At 31.9% G+C, this 20,333-nt stretch overlaps 2 protein-coding genes across 2 annotated transcripts; both read left to right on the top strand.

Moving 5' to 3' along the window:
* Positions 1–7,352: 7,352 nt before the first annotated feature.
* On the top strand, positions 7,353–11,225 carry LOC131673521 (protein tramtrack, alpha isoform-like; the record flags this gene model as incomplete). The annotated part of the gene is made up of 1 exon (XM_058951560.1): positions 7,353–11,225. A coding segment is annotated over one exon (737 nt), but the record flags the coding sequence as incomplete, so codon positions are not given.
* LOC131673520 (uncharacterized) lies at positions 9,614–19,873 on the top strand. The gene is made up of 4 exons (XM_058951559.1): positions 9,614–9,626; positions 11,544–11,803; positions 13,666–14,013; positions 15,373–19,873. Exons 1-4 carry the CDS (start codon positions 9,614–9,616, stop codon positions 15,529–15,531), a joined length of 780 nt encoding a protein of 259 aa, XP_058807542.1. The 3' UTR covers positions 15,532–19,873.
* The last annotated feature ends 460 nt before the right edge of the window (positions 19,874–20,333 follow it).

Below are 20,333 nucleotides of genomic sequence, written 5' to 3'. Positions count from 1 at the left end.
ACCTATATGTGAAGATTTTTTGATGATCGAGCCAGTATGTGTAAATACAAAAAAGAAAGGAAAAACTCGAAACATATTTATTATATAATATATCAGAGTGGGGAGATAAGACAAAAAATATGGAAGGTCTTTGATTTCTTTTGTAATAGTCACTTTTGGAATGTGTCTTCGAATCTCGACGATTCACCTTATCAAGTGCCCTTTTCCAGTCTCGTTTGTTTCTTTGCTCTCCACCGTGATTCTAGTCGACGTTATTTACGCGAGAATGCCAGTTTTCTCTCTTTCGATTGCGTTCTCGTACGGCATTGGAGAGTAATTAAGGAAAAAACGAGCTATTTAGTGATTTATCGTCGAGATTTTATTCTTACGAAGGCACATTTCAGTAACGCGACATTTGGAAGTCACAAGCTGTTCGATCGAGTGCCAAATTAATCGTCGAAAAAAAATTATATACAAATTATGAGATACAATAAGCGCTGGGAGCGCCATGATTTACAAAAAACCGTCAATTGGCTTATAAATTTTGAGAATAACACGTTAGCATGGAAAGCTTTTTGTTGCAACACGTTCACACCATGGTTTTGCTTGTAATTAATAATTTACGTAGTTTAAGTTTTCAAGTTTTCAACACCAAGTAGCCATATTAGTTTATACCTTATAAAGGTATATTCGAAAAGTTCAAACGAAGAATTGGAAAAATTGTTTTTATTTTTAATTGTAAATCCAATAGTGAACGTTAATTGAAACAAAAAAAATGCGATACGTGTATTTTACACAGTTGATTAATCTTTAAGAAAAATCGAAGTAAAAAAACTTTTTAATCAAACTTTTGATGCAAAAAAAAATTACAAGTTATTGACAAAATGAAAAAGAGTCAAATTTATAGAGACAAAATATATTTACACTACAATGAATTCATAGTACCGAGAATATATAAATATGAAATATCTATATAATATATTATATATATCTTATAAACGCAAAAAAATCAAAGGTCATGTATTTGTATGTACGTATACAAACTTGAAAAGTGAGCATTCGAAGACACACTTAAGGACAAATAATCAAAGCGCCAGGGCAATTAGCTTTTTTGCAAGTAAAAGCGTATGAGCTTAGTGGGTTTTTTAAATTAAGCATATAAACTATCACACGTAAATCATAAAGAAGTAATAAACTATAATAATAATTAAGGGAACCACGTAGACTGAGTAAATGCAATATACACGTACGTGACGACCGTTCGCCATTTTTTGCTGTAACAAGCAAAAAGTGAGTTTTATCAAAGAACTCTTTTTATACATTATAACAAAATACAAAGAAGAATTATATAAGTAAATAATAATTATCGACCAGTCGCGCGTGAAGTTAATATAGCGAAAACAAAAAATAAAAACACGTGTCCTCATGAATATGGACAAATATAGGAGAAAGGGGAGATTTGGAATAGAAAAAGATGTATACACTGTCAATACAATCATGAATTAGAGATATTCGAGTGAAAAAAAACGCAATTTCATTTCGTTTATATCAAAGACTGCATGAGGAACGGTTCAAACGACACCAAATACAAGATAGTACTGACATTGGATAGACTGAAGGCACCTTAGTAGTAACTTAAAGAAAACAAGAAAAAAAATTGATATCAAATCAAAGCCAAGCTCTGAAGACTCTTTTCTTACTCGACCGAGCCACTGAGACGATATTTTCTTTGAAAAAATAAGGTTTAACAAATAACGCTGCTCGGTCACACTTTTTGGCGAGTTTACAGGGTATGTATAAAACATATATCACACGTACATATATATATATATACATATAGTGTTTGAGTGCACGTCTAACAAAACTTAGAATTCGTTAGATATTTTTTGCGAGAAGCAAAATTTTTTTGAGATAAAATTCTTACCACTTAGAGATAAACAAATTGTACAAATTAGCCAAAAGTAGAGTTTTTAGCCAAAAATAAGCATCCAAAGCAGCGCGCGACGATGGAAATAAGAAAAAGACGCCTAAGAATAATTCGTGGAAAAAGCCCGTTTCGTTTCGAGGAAAGTGGCGAGGTTGGAGCTGAAATGGTCGAAGGTTATAGGCTTAGTTGCGAGAAAACAGCACTAACAATTCGTAATGATCGTAGCTTATACTATATTTTGCACCTTAAATAAACAAAGAAAAACAGTCTGTCACTACCCTCGTTGGGATCGTTGCTTTTTTTTTCTTTTCTTTTTGAAGCGTAATCGCAACTAACCGTACTATGAATTTCTTTTCAAATAGAAATCGAAGACGATTGCAAGTCGAACTGTAGCGATCTGTTTTCTTTTTTTTCACTTGCTGGGCATAGAAAAGTAGAAGACTAGAGGCTATATCAATAGTTAATTGATTAACGGATTAATTAATTATTATTAATACTATTAATTATTAACTGTAACTGATTATAAGATTTTTACGAACGATAAGTACGTTGTTGTTTCATTTTGTCTTTTTTAATTCCTTAGAAGAAAAAGCGAAGAGAAGGGATATTATAATAACAAAGAAGACCAGTGTTTGTTAGTTTATTGTTTAGGATTGTAAAAGCGAAACGCATTAACGATTTCAGAATCGTTGGGGCGACAAATCAAGCGACGAGTCAAGCTAGACAAAAGAGTAAAAATAAAAATTGTTTTAGTGTCGTCGGTTTACAGAGAAATAAAGTTTCCTTTCGTTTGTTAATTTATCAATAAACGCTTTTTTTTACGTAAAACGATCGAGCGGGTCGTAAAATCTGTTTTTTTTTCGCCATTTTATCCTACACAACACGCAAAGTTTAAACTTGTTCATAGTAGCATATTGAGGAAATGTAGATTTTATGAAATAATATTCGCATAAGCCAGTAAGTTTTGCGGTCCAGTCTCGAACGGGTAGAGTTGTAATTTTATGCATATAAGTTTTTTTTGTTTGGATTTTTTCTTTTGTAAATCTTAGTCGAGTGAAACAAAGTGGCATCTATAATAATACAAAGCAAATGTAAAGTGGGCAGCGGCTAGACAGCTTATACCGTCGTTTATTCTTTCTTTTTTTTTTAATTTAACAAGATTAATAATAAACGTAATAGAAGAATAAAAACAAACACATTTGATAATCACTGAGAGGCTAAGACTAACTCGACTTTTGTGACGAGCGGATGTTAAAGATATAAATCGAAAGAAGGCAATGTGACAGAATTGTTTGTTATGTTACACGTTGACGGATATATCGATGGTTTTTTATCTAAAAAATAAACATGAAGTTTCCGAGACTGGCGAGCTTATGAATCTCTGCCTTCTAATGTTCTCTTCGATTGAATATGGTTTGTTTTTGAATATATATGATATATGATTCGTTTTAGTGATTAATTAACTTTAATTAGAGTTGTTGATGTTTTATCATACAGTTTGTCCTTTTACTACTATGCGATTGGTGATAAACGTAGTTTTTAAGAAACACCAAAACTTTTAAATGATGAAAAAATGGTAGACTTAAGAGAATGATAAAAAATTGTGCCTTTTACGTACTAATATACGTTTTAAACATTTATAAGAAGTACCTTCATTATTTATAACGAGTTTTTACATGTATAATATAAATTTTATGTACTAACTGGAGGATATTAGAGGTGAGAGATCAAGCTTGTCGCTATATCTCGAGAGGAAGGAACAGTTTAAAGAAAAGTTGAAAAGCAATATCAAAATAATAAATAAAAAATGAAGTCGTGATAAAAGAGTGGACTATAAAAAATTGTTTGACAAGACGAGCGCGCCGGGCGAGAAGATGCTTTTTTCAGGATACTAGGCATATATATATATATATATATATATATATATATATATAAATATATAATATATTAAACAAATATACAATTATATAATAACGATAAGTATCAAAATGATAACGCGTTCGAGTCGAAAGATGATGAAAAAACATTGTGAATTAAATGAGAAAAGATAAACAAATTTATAGAGTTTATAATATATATATATATATATATTTATGCGTGACTTCTGCGATGCAGGTGTGCCAGCTAAAGCGATCTTTATTTTATCGGGTTAATATTGTATAAATATGTCACGGTTTTTATCATTGCATTACATTGTATAATTGTTTTCTCATCTAATCAAAGCAAAAGGCTCCACTTATCCGGAGTATTAGTCAATGTATATCGTGTATATCGATGTTACGTGTATGTGTATATATATATATACACACACACACACACACACACACACACACACACACACATATATATATATATATATATATATATATATATATATATATATAATTCGAAATGGTTCTCTTCTCTTTGTATCGCGGCACTCTTGCAGAGCGACGTCACCTTTTTATCTATCCTCTCCTCCTGCTTTTTCACCCTTCTATGTACCCCTACTCCTTCGCCTCCATTTATGACCTTATCCCACAATCAAAACCCCGTCACCGTGACCCCACCCTTGAGAGAGGTAAACTTACGAGGCTTAAAATAGACTGTACTATTGGATAGATTTTAATATATATTATATGCATATATATATTAAAGATGTGGACAAGTGAATGAAAGAGAGAGAGAAAGAGAGAGCGAGAGAAAGAGACGAAAGAAAATAAAAGCAGCGAGTTTTAATGATATGTCGTTTTAATAAGTCGATATGAGCGCCCACGTGCTTTGATGTCACGTTCACGGCGGACAAGAGTGCATTATTATCATTATACATTGTGGTGATTATTTTAATCTTTGACGATTATTACGATTATTAATTATTATTATTATTATTACTATATATTATATATAAACAAAAGTTATATCGAATATATTTTAGCTATAGTTGGTAATTAATACCTATTAACGTCGTTGCAAATTGTGAAGGATAAGCGATATAATGAGCGTCAGAAAATGAAATGCAGAATATCAACATGGAAAGATAATAGAAAAAAATTCACATATATCCACACGTATACACACGTACACACGTGAAGTTGATTTTAATTTTTTATACGTGTATATGTATGTTTCACATACGTAAGAATGGGAAAAGTGTGCGAGGACAAAAAAAATTTTCTTAAAGTGTCATTCGAGTGGGACGACACGGTAGTTGTGATCCCCCTGTTTGGTGCCTTTCTAAAAAAAACATTTAATGAAACAAAAATACAAGTAATAACGTGTCGAAGGAGCTTAAAAAAAATTGTTATTGAAATCGCGATCTTGCGCACGATCGCAAATCTAGTGCCAAATAAGTGAGACCTTGTCGTTTTTAAAGTCGGAAGGTTTTTTGTGGAAACAATATAAAGTAATGAAATGTAAAATTTAACAAAAAATACAAAAAAAATAAAAAAAAAAGATGAAGACAAAGTAAGAAAAAAAGAAACAATTTTATAGATAAAACTTTTTAGCGAGAGAACGACTTACGTGTGCGTGTGAGAGACGACGAGTCTTTTTCTGACGCTGGGTAGAATTAGTATATTTTATATGCACTGATTGTTTGATTATCGATAATAATGAAATAAAACAAAAAACAGAACGGTGTTCAATAGATCTTAATTCTAAAAATGTTTTATTCTCTTGTATCTAAGTCTCGCTCTGATGATCGCATTTCTTTACGGTTTCGTTTTTCCGTTTAGTTTTTCTTTTTATTTCGCTCTTTTCGCAGATTTTTTTTTTTTTTTTGGAAAAAGCGTCTCGTCTCGAAAAAAACCTAGAGACGGTAATCGACGACGAGCGAAGATAATGTTTAACATGCGCCTAAAGGGGGTTTATAGAGGCGCGACGATCATATAAGGTTTTTCTTTCACGTCGCACAACGTGAAATAAAAACGACGGCGACGACTCGTTCGTTGTGTAATTTCTTCGTTTTTTTTTCTCAAGCCAAATATAATGCGTTTTCTTTTTTTGTTTTTTTTTGCGTTTCGCAAGGAAGAAGCTAACGATCATTGTAACTAGTTTTATGGTTTTTATTGTAATACCGAGTCATTTGTTGATTTTTTTGTCGTCATTTGTAAAAGGCGTACTCTATATTTTTTTTAGTTGTTTCTCGTTTATTATTATTTTTTTCAATCGATTTTATTTCATCGATGTAATTTCGACAACAACACAAAGTCACGATTAATAAAATTTATTGTAAGTTGTATACCACTGTGTTTTCAGACAATTACTTCCCATTCCCTCGAATAAACAACGTCCTTTTTTTTCAGTAACCATTGATAACAGTTCATTTTTCAGAATTTTTTTCGCATCTTTGTTTTATTTCCACGCATTATGTGATTTCGTCCATTCATTTTATTTTCCTTTCGATGTATCTCATTTATTTTTTATTCTTCCATTATTAATTAATAAAATCTTTTTTTTAAAAAGAGTGAATCATTTTGATGGACGATTCGCATAAGCCAGTGAAATAGAAAAAATTAACAACGCTTTCTCAAGAAAAGCACTTTGGTAAAATGAAGGCAAGGTAATTACTCGAAAACTAACACTCATAGTTGTTCACAATATTTATGTTTTGGAGTAAATGTTGTGATTATATTGTTTTCTTATTATTTTTGAAAGCACGATTCGATTTATTATTGTACAATATTTATTGTCATTTCGTTATAGCTGTTATTTTTATAGACTTATGTTTCCACTGGAAATCTTAATTTAATTCAGTAGTAGACATGATTTAATTAGTGGTATTGTTTATTTTTGTCATTAATTTTATTAAAAATTATAATTCATTTTAACGTATAGTCATCAGCGTTCTATTTAAATATTTATATATTTATTTCCATAAATTTTTGTTAGCTTGGTTTCTAAGCTTTAGATTTTTCTGATTTGACCTGATAAAATTCACAGTAAATATTACAGTTTGCATCAGAAATAGTTAAAGCTTGTTTATCCTTTTTATAAGTTTTCTACTTTTATTATTTTTTTAACACTAATTGTTAAGTAGACTCGGTGTACTCTGAACTGTAGACTACACCCCGATTTGTTCTCAAACATTTCATTTTATTACCATTTAAAGTGAGAAACACAATGATGATGTTTTATTTAAGTAATTTTAGATTTTCAGTTTTTTTTACAGCTGGTCAATACAATTATTTTTTGTCTTGATATGCCTAAATATGATTTCTACTGCGTATATCGTTGTTATATTTTCGTATGCCAAAGATATTTAATTTGGTCTGCATGAGCTACCAAATTCAATGATATTAATGTTTTTTTTATAAAAAATGAAAGAAAATATTACATAGAAGGTACACGAATAAAGTCTTAACCCGAGCATACCTTCTACTAATATCGAACTTTTAGTTGTTACTCGTAATCACATTAATTAGCTATAATAATATGCACATAATTATTTGAATTACCTCATTGAAAGCAAAATTAAATGAACGTAAAATTGTAAATTTTGCAGACTTCGCCTCGTCAGCGAGCAGCAGTAGCAGCGTAAAATCCGATGCGTCCGACAAGTCTCGAGGTCCAAGTAGTACGCCGGACAACGTGGCAGGACAGCACTCAATTGATTCACCAACGCGAGGCAACGCTCAATCAGCGCCGTCGACGCCATCGACCACGTCGTTGAGCAGCAGTTCGACGACGAGTACAACGACGACGTCGTCGACCACGGCGTCACCACGGTCATCGTCGGCTCAACGAGCCAACGCGCAACAGCAGCAGCACGGCTCGACGACGCAAAACGCCAACTCGGCCAGTTCGCAACCTGCTGGTGCCATGAGTGCGCCGTCGGGTCGTCAAGTGCCCAAGAGGCGGATGCGTCGACGAGCCACGTCTCAGTCTCAAGACCCAGCTGAACAATTGACCGAAATGTCGGTGCGAGGCTTGAATCTGTTCCGTTACGCCTCGATATCCGAAGGCGTATATCAGTGCACCGAGTGCGCTAAAGTCGACATCCAGAAGACCTTTAAAAATAAGTACAGCTTCCAGCGGCACGCCTTCCTTTATCACGAGGGACACCAGCGGAAAGTCTTCCCCTGTCCCGTGTGTGGCAAGGAATTCTCAAGGCCCGACAAGATGAAGAACCATATGAAGACCGTTCACGATTGCTTCATGCCCAAGGATTGCGTTATGCCGTTTAGCTTCTTCCAGCTGCAGTAGAGCTGCGCGCTGATCTCTCATTCTTCTGATTTTTTTATTACTAAAACGGACACACATACGACGGCGTTCACGCTGTGCCTTATATTATATTCTTTTCAATCCGATGATTTACTGGGCAATTTTATTTCTCATTCGTATTGTACACTCCCATCAGTAGTTTCGAAATATGTTTCCTCTACTTTCTTTTCGAACGATCAAAATTTTATTCCTCAAAGCAGATCAGACAGCGACACTGTGATCAAATGTTCAAGGGACTCGACAGTATTTTTTTTTCTTTTCGCGTAGAAGATACTTTTTTGTTTTGTTTTTCACTTCGCGTGAAGCAAGTGTTTTTTTTGCGCGTCTTAGGTTGTAAGCGATAAAAAGGAAAATAATTAGACGGGAACAGATGCAATACGTGGTTTTATTCATGTAAGAGGATTGTGTGCGTTGAAGGGAACATGCCAGCTTGTTTGTTTTTTCTTTCCTCCGAGCGCGCGACACTCACTTTTTTTTCTTTTTTTTTTTTTTTTGTTTTGCGTCTGTTTTATTTTTTCCTTTTTATACTTAAATACACATCGCTGCGTGTCTTCTGCGAATTTACCAATATTTTTTTGACTTGCAATTTGACCGTTATTATTATTACTACATTTTTTGTGTAATCGATTGCGGCGCTGAGAGTGATTATTTTATTAGGAAATATTACATAGCAATTCCAAAATAACAATTAATGTTACATATCCAGTTTGCCTTAAATTATCCGCGATTCTTCGCGGAGAATCTTTCACAAACGACTTCGAACTCTTGTTTACAAGTGTTTGTAAAGGGATTTCGTTTACATGCATTTTTTATATGATAACGGAGAAGCGTTTGACTTTTCTCTCCAGGAAAGCGAAACTGATGGTGCGCGCAAGTAAGAAAAAAAAAAACTAAATAAAACTATTTATCGACGTAGAAAGTATTTCAAGAGTATATTATAGATACAAATATATTGCATATTTCTGAAAGTTTATATCGTTGGAAGTGAGAAAGAAAGCAATGAATATAGAACGATTTATATAAATAGACGACTATGGAGTAGTTTTCATAAAATTATTTTTTCCCGTCTTACGGAGAGAAAAGATAAGTGTTAGGGAATAATTACGATGCAAATCAGAATTATATAATGATATATATAATGAAAGTTATGCACAAATAATACAAGAGCCAATTGCTTAGCAGCGACTATGTTTATCTGTACAGACCTCTAAATTGAGTGTATTATAGAGAATAGTTCATTGACGATTTGTAACTCTTTCTATCAATATTATGATTATCTGCAGACAATGCTATTTTTATTATTGCTGTTACAATTACCGCTATTATTATAATGTAGTTAAAAAAAATTATTATTGTATAATTATATTTACTATTACTAATCGTTTTACGAGCGCACAGAATAAATATATAAATATATCTATATATATTGTGAATTTTTTCAAGATATAATGAAGCGATATAGATGCACGGATGCACTACGAGCACACATAAAGAATGTTGACAAAGATGAATAGCGATAGTAAGAAAATTTATATGATTACGTGTTTATTGTGCATTATTATATATTTATAACTCAGTTTCTCGACTGGAAAATCTTCTGCGTAGGTTCCTTGTTTGTTTTCCTACCAACAATTTTGTTTCTTCCGCGTGTACGTTTTCCAACGAAAAAAAAAACAAAAAGACGAAAACAATTTAACGAGGGCACGTTTGTTGATTCCTACGTTTTTTCTTCATTATATAAATTTTTTGGTGATGGGATGCACATTTTTTAGAGATTTCTAAATAATTAATAAAAAAAAATAACGAAAAAATAATTGCGCTTATCTTTTTTGAATGATTCACAAATGGCGTCCGAGTTTGAGAAGATGTAATAATTGTTTGATATACGCAAAGTTCACGGTACTGCGACGTGGCTCACGTTCATTATTGTCAAAACTATGTGCGTGAATCGAGTCGATAGCAGTATTGGTCTTCCGCAATTATATATTTGTTACAGCTGTAAGAAATTTAAGTGTGCGTGTACATTTGAGGAAATGTGTGAGTTTTCTTTTTTTTCTGCGAAAAGAGCGCTTGAGGGACGTGAGTTTTGTAATAAAGTTTATAATAGAAGATAGCGTTAATATTTGAAAGAAAAATTTATTTAAGAGAGCAAATATATATTTAAAAAGATATCATTTTATGCGCACGTTTTTTCTAACTTTACTACCAAGTGGTTTCATTCGTCTAGCGTTGGCCGCTTTCACCTAATTGAACGTCAAGATTGTCATCGTTTGAGCATTATTCAAGCGAAATTGTTCTTTGCTCATTCGCATAATTACAAATTTTGTAATGCAAGCTTAAATTTGTGGACAATGTTCAGACATTTAAATTGCGAAGGAACGTATAGTTATTTACATTTGACTATTTATTATAATTATGAAGTTATTAAGAGTTAATTTATAATTAATTTTACTAACTGGTAAAAAGTCCATTAAATTTAAATGAAAAGCTTTTCACTTGATTCCTATACTTTATCTGCATTATATCTATTTAAATTGTGATAAGACGCTTTAGTGCATTAAAATTTTTTATGAATTAAAACAAAACATGTATTGTCGTATATTATAGTTAAAAATTTAATTCAATAAGATCTAACATTCTTTTTTATATTGAATAATTTTTTTATAACAATCATATTTCAAATAACAGTTACAATTAAATGAAAAAAAGTTCTAATCTTCAAGATAAGTTCTATAAAAAATAAATTACAAGTGATATGTGTAATAATGCAAAACAAAGTTAATTCAAAGCTCAAACGTCAATCTAACGTTGGTCAAACGTATATAGTGATACCTCAGCGTCAAGTCTTCAATATCCTTCTCAATTTTTCGTACTTTATTAAGCGCATGCATTGAAATTCTTTTTCTATATGTGCAGAATACGGTACGGTCATTGAGCAAAAATTTATTTTATAGTTTATGTCTGTATTTCTCTCTTCCATGTATTATTAATAATGCGATTAATTCACATGATGTTGTAGTTTTATAATAATAATAAATATCATCGCTATTACATATATCTGTTCACTGTCATTCCTCCCTTTTGATCTAATAGTTTTATTGAAATTTAAATCATTTCACTCAACTATTCGAAGTTCTATAAAATAATGTAGTATTCGTTGTTAATTTATTATAAATAAAGAAGTTATATCGTTAAAATATACGCTTTTTCATGGAACTGCATTATTATTTATTAAAACGCTACGTAATTGTTATTTTTGTGTATACAATTTCAAATCTCACATATATCGCTCGTTTTGTTCATTTTTCTAGTAGACAGTAGTAAATAAAAGGTATTACATATGAGTAGTAAACAAAATGTTAGTCGAAAATAGAATGACAGAAAATCTGATAACGACATTCACGACCATGTCGATCTTCCTTGATTTCTTTTGCAGGTTTTATGCCGATTTTGCCAAGCGATATAACATTCGAAATCTGTACGACTAGCGACCCACATCAAGATGACTTCGAGGCCGATGACGAGTCGAACAATTCGACATCGAATTCACCGGCATGTGGGGACGAGTTGAAAAAGTCCAATACGGGCGGTATTCATTTTCTGACGTCCGACGTGAAGGACCCATTAACGACGTCGACGGCAACGTCGATGGCAACGGCAGCCATGGCAGACACGGAACCCGAAGTGCGCAAGCAGGTTGGTTGGCACCCCACCGCGCTAAGGGCACTTGCCACGAGTGCCATAGGGCATCGAAGTAGGCGCCGAGCACTCGCTTTCCGACCCAATGAAGCTTGTCGGAACGAGGCCGCCAGATACCTCAAGAGCGGAAATGTCGTTTCTGTGCTCAGACCAAGAGTTTAATGCATGGGATAGATAGCCTATTTCATTTTATCATTGAAAGCCATTAGTGTTAGGTCAAATTCATGTAGTTCGAACGGAGACTGATAGATCTGTAGTTGTTGTCGAGTTACCGTGGATTCCGATTATACGGTTACGTGTGCAATAATTCAATATGGGTGAACTGGAGCTGAGCTCCGTAGTAACGTAATAATTAGAGTTACAAGTTTTTTTTTTAATTAGTTGTGTTATAAAATATCAAATCTAAATATTAGGAAATTGAAAAAAAAAATGAATAATTCTTTGTACGCTAGAAAGGTCTGTAAAAAAATTAATAATCAGACTCCAGTCAGTTGACCACCTTTATAAAGATGAGTTAACGTCAAATAAGTGAGCTAGTCAACAATGACTATACACAATTATACATTAAGTGATACAATCAATTTGCTTTTGCAAAAGTGGATCAGTTAGAAACAGTTATTCGAATGAAGCCATAAACGGTCGGTCGAGCTATTTATTGTATGTTTATATAAAAGTTTCCAAGTGAATAATTGTCTCTAGGATGTTAGTGGATTTACTAGTTGATATTTATTTATTTAGTCGATTTGTTAGTGAATTCATTAATTTACTTAGATTAGTAAGTGACGGATGTTCTTAAAAAATAATTTAGCTTCAAAGATGAAGAGAAAGAATTTTTTGTTAATCATAAAGATGTGAACAACAGCTTTAGCTGAATTTTCTTGTTGGGAACAACCTTTAGCGTTGGCGAATAGTTTGGTTGATAAAGATTTTATCACACGTGAACTTTTCGAATGCTTAAAACTTAAACCGATTTTTGATTAATTTATATCAATTCAACGAATGCCGTACAAACATTTTTATTGATCAAATTGATATATGAAAACTATTTATTATTGAAATATGTTATGAAACTGGTTTTTGAATCTTTAAAACAAAAATAATGTAACATAATTCTTCCATTATAAAAAAGGAAACAACAAAAATCAGAGTGACGATATTCAATAATAACTCATGAGACTGACTTTAGAAAGGCAATCTTTCGTATTTGAAGAAACTCGTGATTTTACATTTGTTCGATAATTTATCATATACTGCACTAGAGCCCAATGTTATTGATCATTTGCATTGTGCACTATCCATTTGAATACATCATGTCATGCTTATTTACTTATTGTCATTACCATCGGCCATTACTTCATGTATTTCATACGCATGACGCTTATACTAGTATATAGTTCACTTTAATTCTATATTACGAACTGATCAAAACTAAAAAATCACGCACATGATACTGTTTTTAATGAAATAATGACTTGATAACAAAAATTTACGCAGATTTATATGGATAAAAAGCACTTTTGAAGGGATTTCTTTATACCTATTCTTTCAAGTACAAAATTGATTTGATGAATTATTTGTTATTGAAATAAACAGTCAATTCGTGTTTTGAGAAAACAATGATCGATAAACACGCACAAAGTCAATTTGCTGCTGCAAAATAACTGTCATATTATATGTATACTTGTAGGTAATGAAAAATTTATAAAAGGAGAAAAAAAAACGATTCGATGTTAGTTGAGAGGAGCATACTCATCTAGTATAGAGATTATTAGAAAATAAATTTGAAAAAAAAATCAAGAGGATCTGAAAAAATGAAAATTATGCGAGAGCGATGACGTGTATATGCTTTCCTGTAAAAGCTGCTGGAGTACCTGATCCAAAACGACGGTTCAGTGGTATGCAAGTGGTGTGGCGAGGTGTTACCATCCCGAACGCGATGGTATCGTCACAAGTACAAACTGCACGTGACAACGACGTCATCGACACAACAATCCCAATCGGCGCAACCGCAGCCGCTGTTCAAGTGTCACAGCTGTAACGCGTACTTCAAATCACGAAAAGGTTACATCGGCCACCTGAGCTCGCGGCATTCGAGCGACGAGAACGACGAGAACCGCGAGGAACAACCACGTCACTATCACTATCATCATCATCACAACAACAATAAGAGCAACAGCACCAAGACTGTCATTCGCAAACCAGCCGATGTAAGAGCGATGATTTACCTTGTGTATCATGTGCTAGAGAGATATTGTAGTTTTCGAGCATAACACACGCTATACAAACTCGAGGGTAAAAAAACAACCAAAATTTCGATAACTCGCAAAAATAAAATATAACAAGGTTTCGAGATCTGCCATAACGTCAATCGCATTTTTTTCCATTTTGATCGAAAATCGATTTACATACTTGAAAATACCAATGTGAAAAAAACATAAACAATCGTAGATCTCAGAACACTTCGAAAATCTGGCACGTAACACACAGCAGCATAAAAAGCTTATATACGTATTCCTCAAACAACAAATCCTCTCTGCACGTCGATGATCCTCTTCTTTTTTTTTACAATCGTAGATTTATTTAAACGAACGTCATTGAATGTGCAATTCATAAATGTTTAAAATTGAAATAAAGGCCACTCTACTGTGTTATCGTTATTAGATTAATGGCTGCACAATATCCTTTTTACGTGCATATATTATACGCAATGCTTGTGTACAAGGCCTGCATTTTAAATTCTTTTTTCGCTGTTGTCCATTGGCCTTTTGAAGGAAAATCGCGTAAATGAATCTCATATCTATGTATTCAACGTACATGCTACAGTCACGACATCGTGTGTACACCTCGAATCATTTGGTGTTCCATCATAGAGAGAGAGAGAGAGAGAGAGGGAGAGAGAGAGAGACAGATCCTAATGCGCGGATTTGTTCGTTCGAATTGCTATAGTAATGCAATTTTCATTCATCTGTATCGCGCGAGTTTGTAATGTCGATTTTCTATACACACCAGTTTTTGGCGATCTCGCATTGTCTTTCCAAGATATATTGTAGAATCTGGTTTTTTATTGCTCTAATATTATCACTATTATACAATACACATTTGGCAGCTCGATGCTTATAGCTCGTAATTTGTTAATAAAATGTTTTTTACAAAAAAATAAATCTACCGTTGTTCTTGCATAAGATATCCCCTTTCTTTCTTTATGTTTTGCATGACATTGCCAATATTTCGTTAATTTGTCGCACGAAGACTTGACGCATCTATATTCTTGCAATAGGCCTTGCTTCTTTCTTTTTTAAATACGTTTCATTTATTTTATGAATGTCAGATCATGCTTTACAACAGTCGCTTAACACTTTGACACTAGATTCAAAATTAAGTTTCAAAATTAACAAAATACAAAGACTTTACATAGCAATGCATTTTTTCATCCAAATTTTACACTATTTTCATGCTTGCTTTACGTTTAATGAGAGAATATATTTGTTTTCTTACTTTTCTAACGAAAATCGCCAAGATATTGAATGGTAAGAGATAAAAAAGATGCTTATTGAAAATTTTGCCAGATCGGCAAGGGTCCTGACTGGGAGCAGCAACGCGAGAAGGAGGAGAAGCTGGTCGCAGACATAATCGACCGCGTGAAACGCGAGTGTGAAGCCCAAGGGGAAATTGTTACGAGACGCGGTTACTCTCGTCGGACTAATGTCATGAACAGTTCCAGCTAAGGTTGGCTCAATGCGGGCACCTTCTTCATCAGCCTCTCCTAAACAGCTCTCACGTTCAACAGTGCCAAATCAAATAATGTACATGTATGAATATTCTTTTGTGATCTCCATGACAACTCAAGTCTGACTTATATTGAACGCGGGTCTTCCAAATTTACTTTTCGACTGATTCTACGATTGTGTATTCACTTTTAACTATAGTACATTCGCTGGGAGATCATACGTATTTTTCATAAACGTCTTGACCACGATCATCAAGTTTTTATTTGTTTCTTAAAAGGGTCTACTAAAAAAAGCTATCCGTGTAATATCATTTACATTGTTTCGAATTTCAATTTTCAAGTTATGAAGATATCAATCATATTTATATATTCGCTGGCGAAATCTTATATATAGTCCAAGTATTCAGGCAATAAAAAAGTTCAAAGCAAATATAAACTGAGACTAGCATTATTCCTTTAGGGAAAGTGAGTCGTGGTGCCGAACCAGAGTATGATTTGTCCGGAAGTAAACGTGTCAATACGTAATTGCGGAAAATTTTATGAAAAAATAATGTTTTTTTTATATTTTACACATGATTATGTAATTTTTACAATATTCTGACGCCTATAAATTGATTTGCTGCAAGTCAAATTTGAATAAATAATTTTAAAGTTACTACAAAAAGAAAATTATAGAAATTATTCCTGTAACAGCTATTTTTGTTAAAAGCAGAGACTTTGAAAATATCTTTGTTTTCCTCGGTGGTGTTGTTCAGTTGTCAACTCCAAGGTCGTAACTCTTGTAGTTGAGAAATCTAGTTGAATTAGCTGGCCTCATTTTCCCGATCATTTGAAAATTTAAATTGTTTAATAATAACCCCAAATTAATGGCTACGAATGCCCTTACAAACAAATAGAACATCTCATATAAATCTGGAACTTTTTCTGACCAATTCATAAAAAAAATAAACTCGCTCAGTACAATAGGAGCAAAGATACGATTTCTTTAGTTGTCACACCTTCAACAGTGAACGTTAAGTGATAAAATGTTCAATGTTTTAAGAGAGAGTTGAAGTTACATACAAAAAACGTAACCTTCAGTAACATTGTAATGTTTTTCTTGATATTACCATCTAACGCGAAATTAAATTTTGAACAAAATGTGCGCTCTGACGATGGTGATGGTCTCCACAAAGTGGAACCATGTATGCTTCGGTCAACTTTTGCAAATAGTTCCTGTACACGTTCAAATTGAAATCGAGCAAGATTTTTGCATTTTCTCCACAACTAATGCATAGAAATGTATTGATACAACTTTTCGAAACAAATTCGATAAAATAGAATTATTTACTATTGCATTTTCAACTTACTATTGGTCAGTGTTTTACAAGACTATTTCTAAAAAATTTGAACTTTTAAAATGATCGGGAAAATGAGTCTACGTCAAACTTGAACTCTCAACGAAAATAATGAGCCCTTGTTGGTAATTGTACAATATCCCCAAGGGTAAGTAATTAATTTTCAACAGTTTTCTTTTTAACAGCAATATCTTTTTCAACAGATGTTTCCAATATGTTTTTTTTTAATTTTGACCTAATTTAATCTCTTAAAAAAACACAGTTTACATTTCTTTGGAAATAATAAACAATCTATTGATTAATTAACAAATGGCTCATTTTGCATGTATTTTTGCAATAATTTGAACATTATTTATTCGATTTTGACGTGCAACTATTCAATGCGTATGAAGATTTTTCTTAAAAATGTTAAATAACGTTATTTTTCACCTGTTTTTCGCAATTACACATTAACTCTATATTTTTCCCCAGGATAATATCGCATTCTTGTTCAGTATCAAGCCCCACACCTTTCTTCAAAGGAATAGTGCTAGTCTTTGTTTATGTTTGGTGACTTTACTCTATTGCTTGGACTACATAGAAGACCTAGAACCACAAATATAAGGCTCTACAACGTATACAATTTATTTGTTTTTTCAGGAACATTTATTATAACAGTAAAGTTAACGTGTATTCTTTCCTAATATATAATACAATTTTTAAAAGTTCACGTATAAAAATACAGAAGTTTACAAAATATTGTCCGTAAGGAGTAGCAGCGGTGCAAAGTTCCACAGTCAAATATGAGTACACACATGTCTGTACTAATAATATACAAAAATCACTTGTTGATTTCTCAAAAAAAAAAACAATTCAAAGAGTCCTGAAGCACTTGGTCTAGTGCTAGCTATAAAAATTACAAATGATATGTATATCAAATCAAGGCGAAACCAATGTACATATTCAAAGAGCGTAATACACATACATAACGTTACCAAAGAATAAATCAATGGCATATTCAATATTTTTACTATGTAAGAGATTAATATAGTCTAAATAATTTCATCCGGTGTAGAAATTAGATATTAGAAACTTTAAATAGGAATAGACCAAAAGATAAACTAATTTAATAAATAAGAGAAAGATATTTGAAATCAAATTAACAACGTATACACTGCACATTTTAACATTTTGAGAGGCGTAATTATAAATTATATGAAGTTGAAATTTCGTTTAATTTATTTTTATTTTCATAACACAAAATTAAAAATCGACTATTTCAAAGTTAGTTACTTAAAAGTACAATTTTAACGAGTAGTTACAAGAAACTACCTTAATACATGTGTATATTATACGAAAAATATCCTATAACTTTTCTGAAACAAATAAATAAATACGAGACATGGAAGACCATATTTAATGCAAATAAAAACTGCAAACGAACAGTAATGTACATAGGAATGCAGACATATGTAGATAATGATAATTGGATAGAGAGTAAAAATTAGAATAGAATATAAAGACATAATGTCAAGTGCTCGTATCGAGTGCATGGAATATCATTTCGATTGAATGTATTTATCTACAATATTCCTTAAAAGTCTGTCCAGAAAATAACTATTTATCAAATACATTAATATACATGATATACATAGAGACTTTCTACATAACAGCTATCGGACACTGGACATCGGAAGTTAGACGAATACTGAAGTAAAAGAACAAATCGATTGTTTGTCATTATATTACGAAAGATTTGTGTGTAATCTAAGAAGATCATGGATAACATTTATTTTTATTTTACGAATAAATGTCAAATAATTGATTAATTTTTACACCTTCGTGCACGTCTGGCGTCCGATGTCCGATGTGCGATGACTCTTATGTAGAAAGTCCCTAATCATTTATATTTACAAATTCATAAATTCATAATTGAAAATCTACTTAGTGGTATTTGAAATTAAAATAAAATTATGACGGATCAAAATGACGCTTTAAAATTCTAATTAATTTGTAAATATAAATGATTTCATATTCGATATAATACGTGATATAATATAAATTTATCAGATAGATAGCTGATGTATAAAGTTGTATTCGATTTGAAAAAAGTCGAGTACAGATGAAATACAAAATTCGCCAAACACTAAAACATTCATTCTTGTTGGTATCTCTTTGCCAAGTTATTGTGATAATATAATATTTATCTATGTTACAAAATAAGATTCTAAACCACTTTTACATATAATTTATTAGCTACTTAGTTAACCAATTCGTATTTCATTCGATATATTTTAACAATGCAAATGTGATTTGAATATACTTTAAAATATATGAAGCTTATAGGCTGAATTCTATATTTAATTATAAATCGGCAAAAAATGCATAATTTATACATTAAATTTTGTAAAATTTGTATATGCGTATTTAGGGTTAATTAAGTAACGATTTATTATCTAATAAATGATCATAAATTGCCTTATTTCTATATAGCCCAATATTTAGTTTTTTAATAAAAAATTATAGAAAAAAATTATAATAAAAAACTACTATATTATGCACGAATAAAGAAAGTAAATAGAAAAATGATACACACATTCAATTTTTACAGTGGTTTTAAATAAGTGACATTGAATATGTCAACGTAAGTAAAATATGCATTATAAGTTTGTAACTTATATAATTTTACTGGTTTGAAATGTCCAATATAATAGTTTTTATCCGACTTTGATGGAATACAATGTTACGATAAGATATGAAGAGAATAAATAAGAAATCTGTGAGTTTGTGAAGTCCTATCGGAGTCAAATTCGAAGGAAAAAACGAGTGCCGAAATGAACCTCACAATACAAATATTAATACCAAAGCCATAGGCAAACAAAAATATATATCAAAGTATACATTTGACGAAAATATATCGTTGAAACAATTAAATTGCCAAACATGATTATCAATAAAAGAACGTAGAATTCTTACAAAGAATGGCTATTCGACTGTATTATTGCATGTCAGTGATTCAGGAGAAAATAAAAATCAAAAACAATTAACAATAGCGTTCTCATTTATACCAAGTTTCAAATGTGTATTATGTACTTTTTAATTTCAACTGTAAACTGCAACTCAATGTTTATTTCTTTAATATTACGCTTATAGGTATATGAACTGTTGCCATAGCAGTTGCTTTCAGCCGCTAATGATTTTGATAATCTAATGATTTTGAAATACGCTCTTCCAAATACTCGTTGTGTATGATATATCAAATTGAGAATTGAGAACTAATACAACACAATGGAACTAACTTTTTTTTCATTTCTACTGTATTTTGCCATATATGCTAGCTATTGACCCGCTGGATTATAATTTTGCAATTTTATAACAATAAATAATAAATGTTAGAATAACAAATTAAAATAACTAGAAGCATTCACTAATTTTTATATTTCGTGAAGGTTCATATTTCTCAAGTTCAACCATAACAACAATG

The sequence above is a fragment of the Phymastichus coffea genome, unplaced genomic scaffold (genome assembly GCF_024137745.1).
Source record: "Phymastichus coffea isolate CEN01 unplaced genomic scaffold, Cenicafe_Pcof_1.1 PCOF00182, whole genome shotgun sequence".
Taxonomy (NCBI): Eukaryota; Metazoa; Arthropoda; class Insecta; order Hymenoptera; family Eulophidae; genus Phymastichus; species Phymastichus coffea.
The sequence above is the reverse complement of the archived record's forward strand: the minus strand, read 5'-3'. Positions and strand labels throughout refer to the sequence as shown.

Coding starts and splice junctions, on each gene's coding strand:
- LOC131673520 (XM_058951559.1), top strand. Junction 11,804..13,665: donor AACCCGAAGTGCGCAAGCAG/GTTGGTTGGCAC, acceptor TTCCTGTAAAAG/CTGCTGGAGTACCTGATCCA. Junction 14,014..15,372: donor TCATTCGCAAACCAGCCGAT/GTAAGAGCGATG, acceptor AAATTTTGCCAG/ATCGGCAAGGGTCCTGACTG.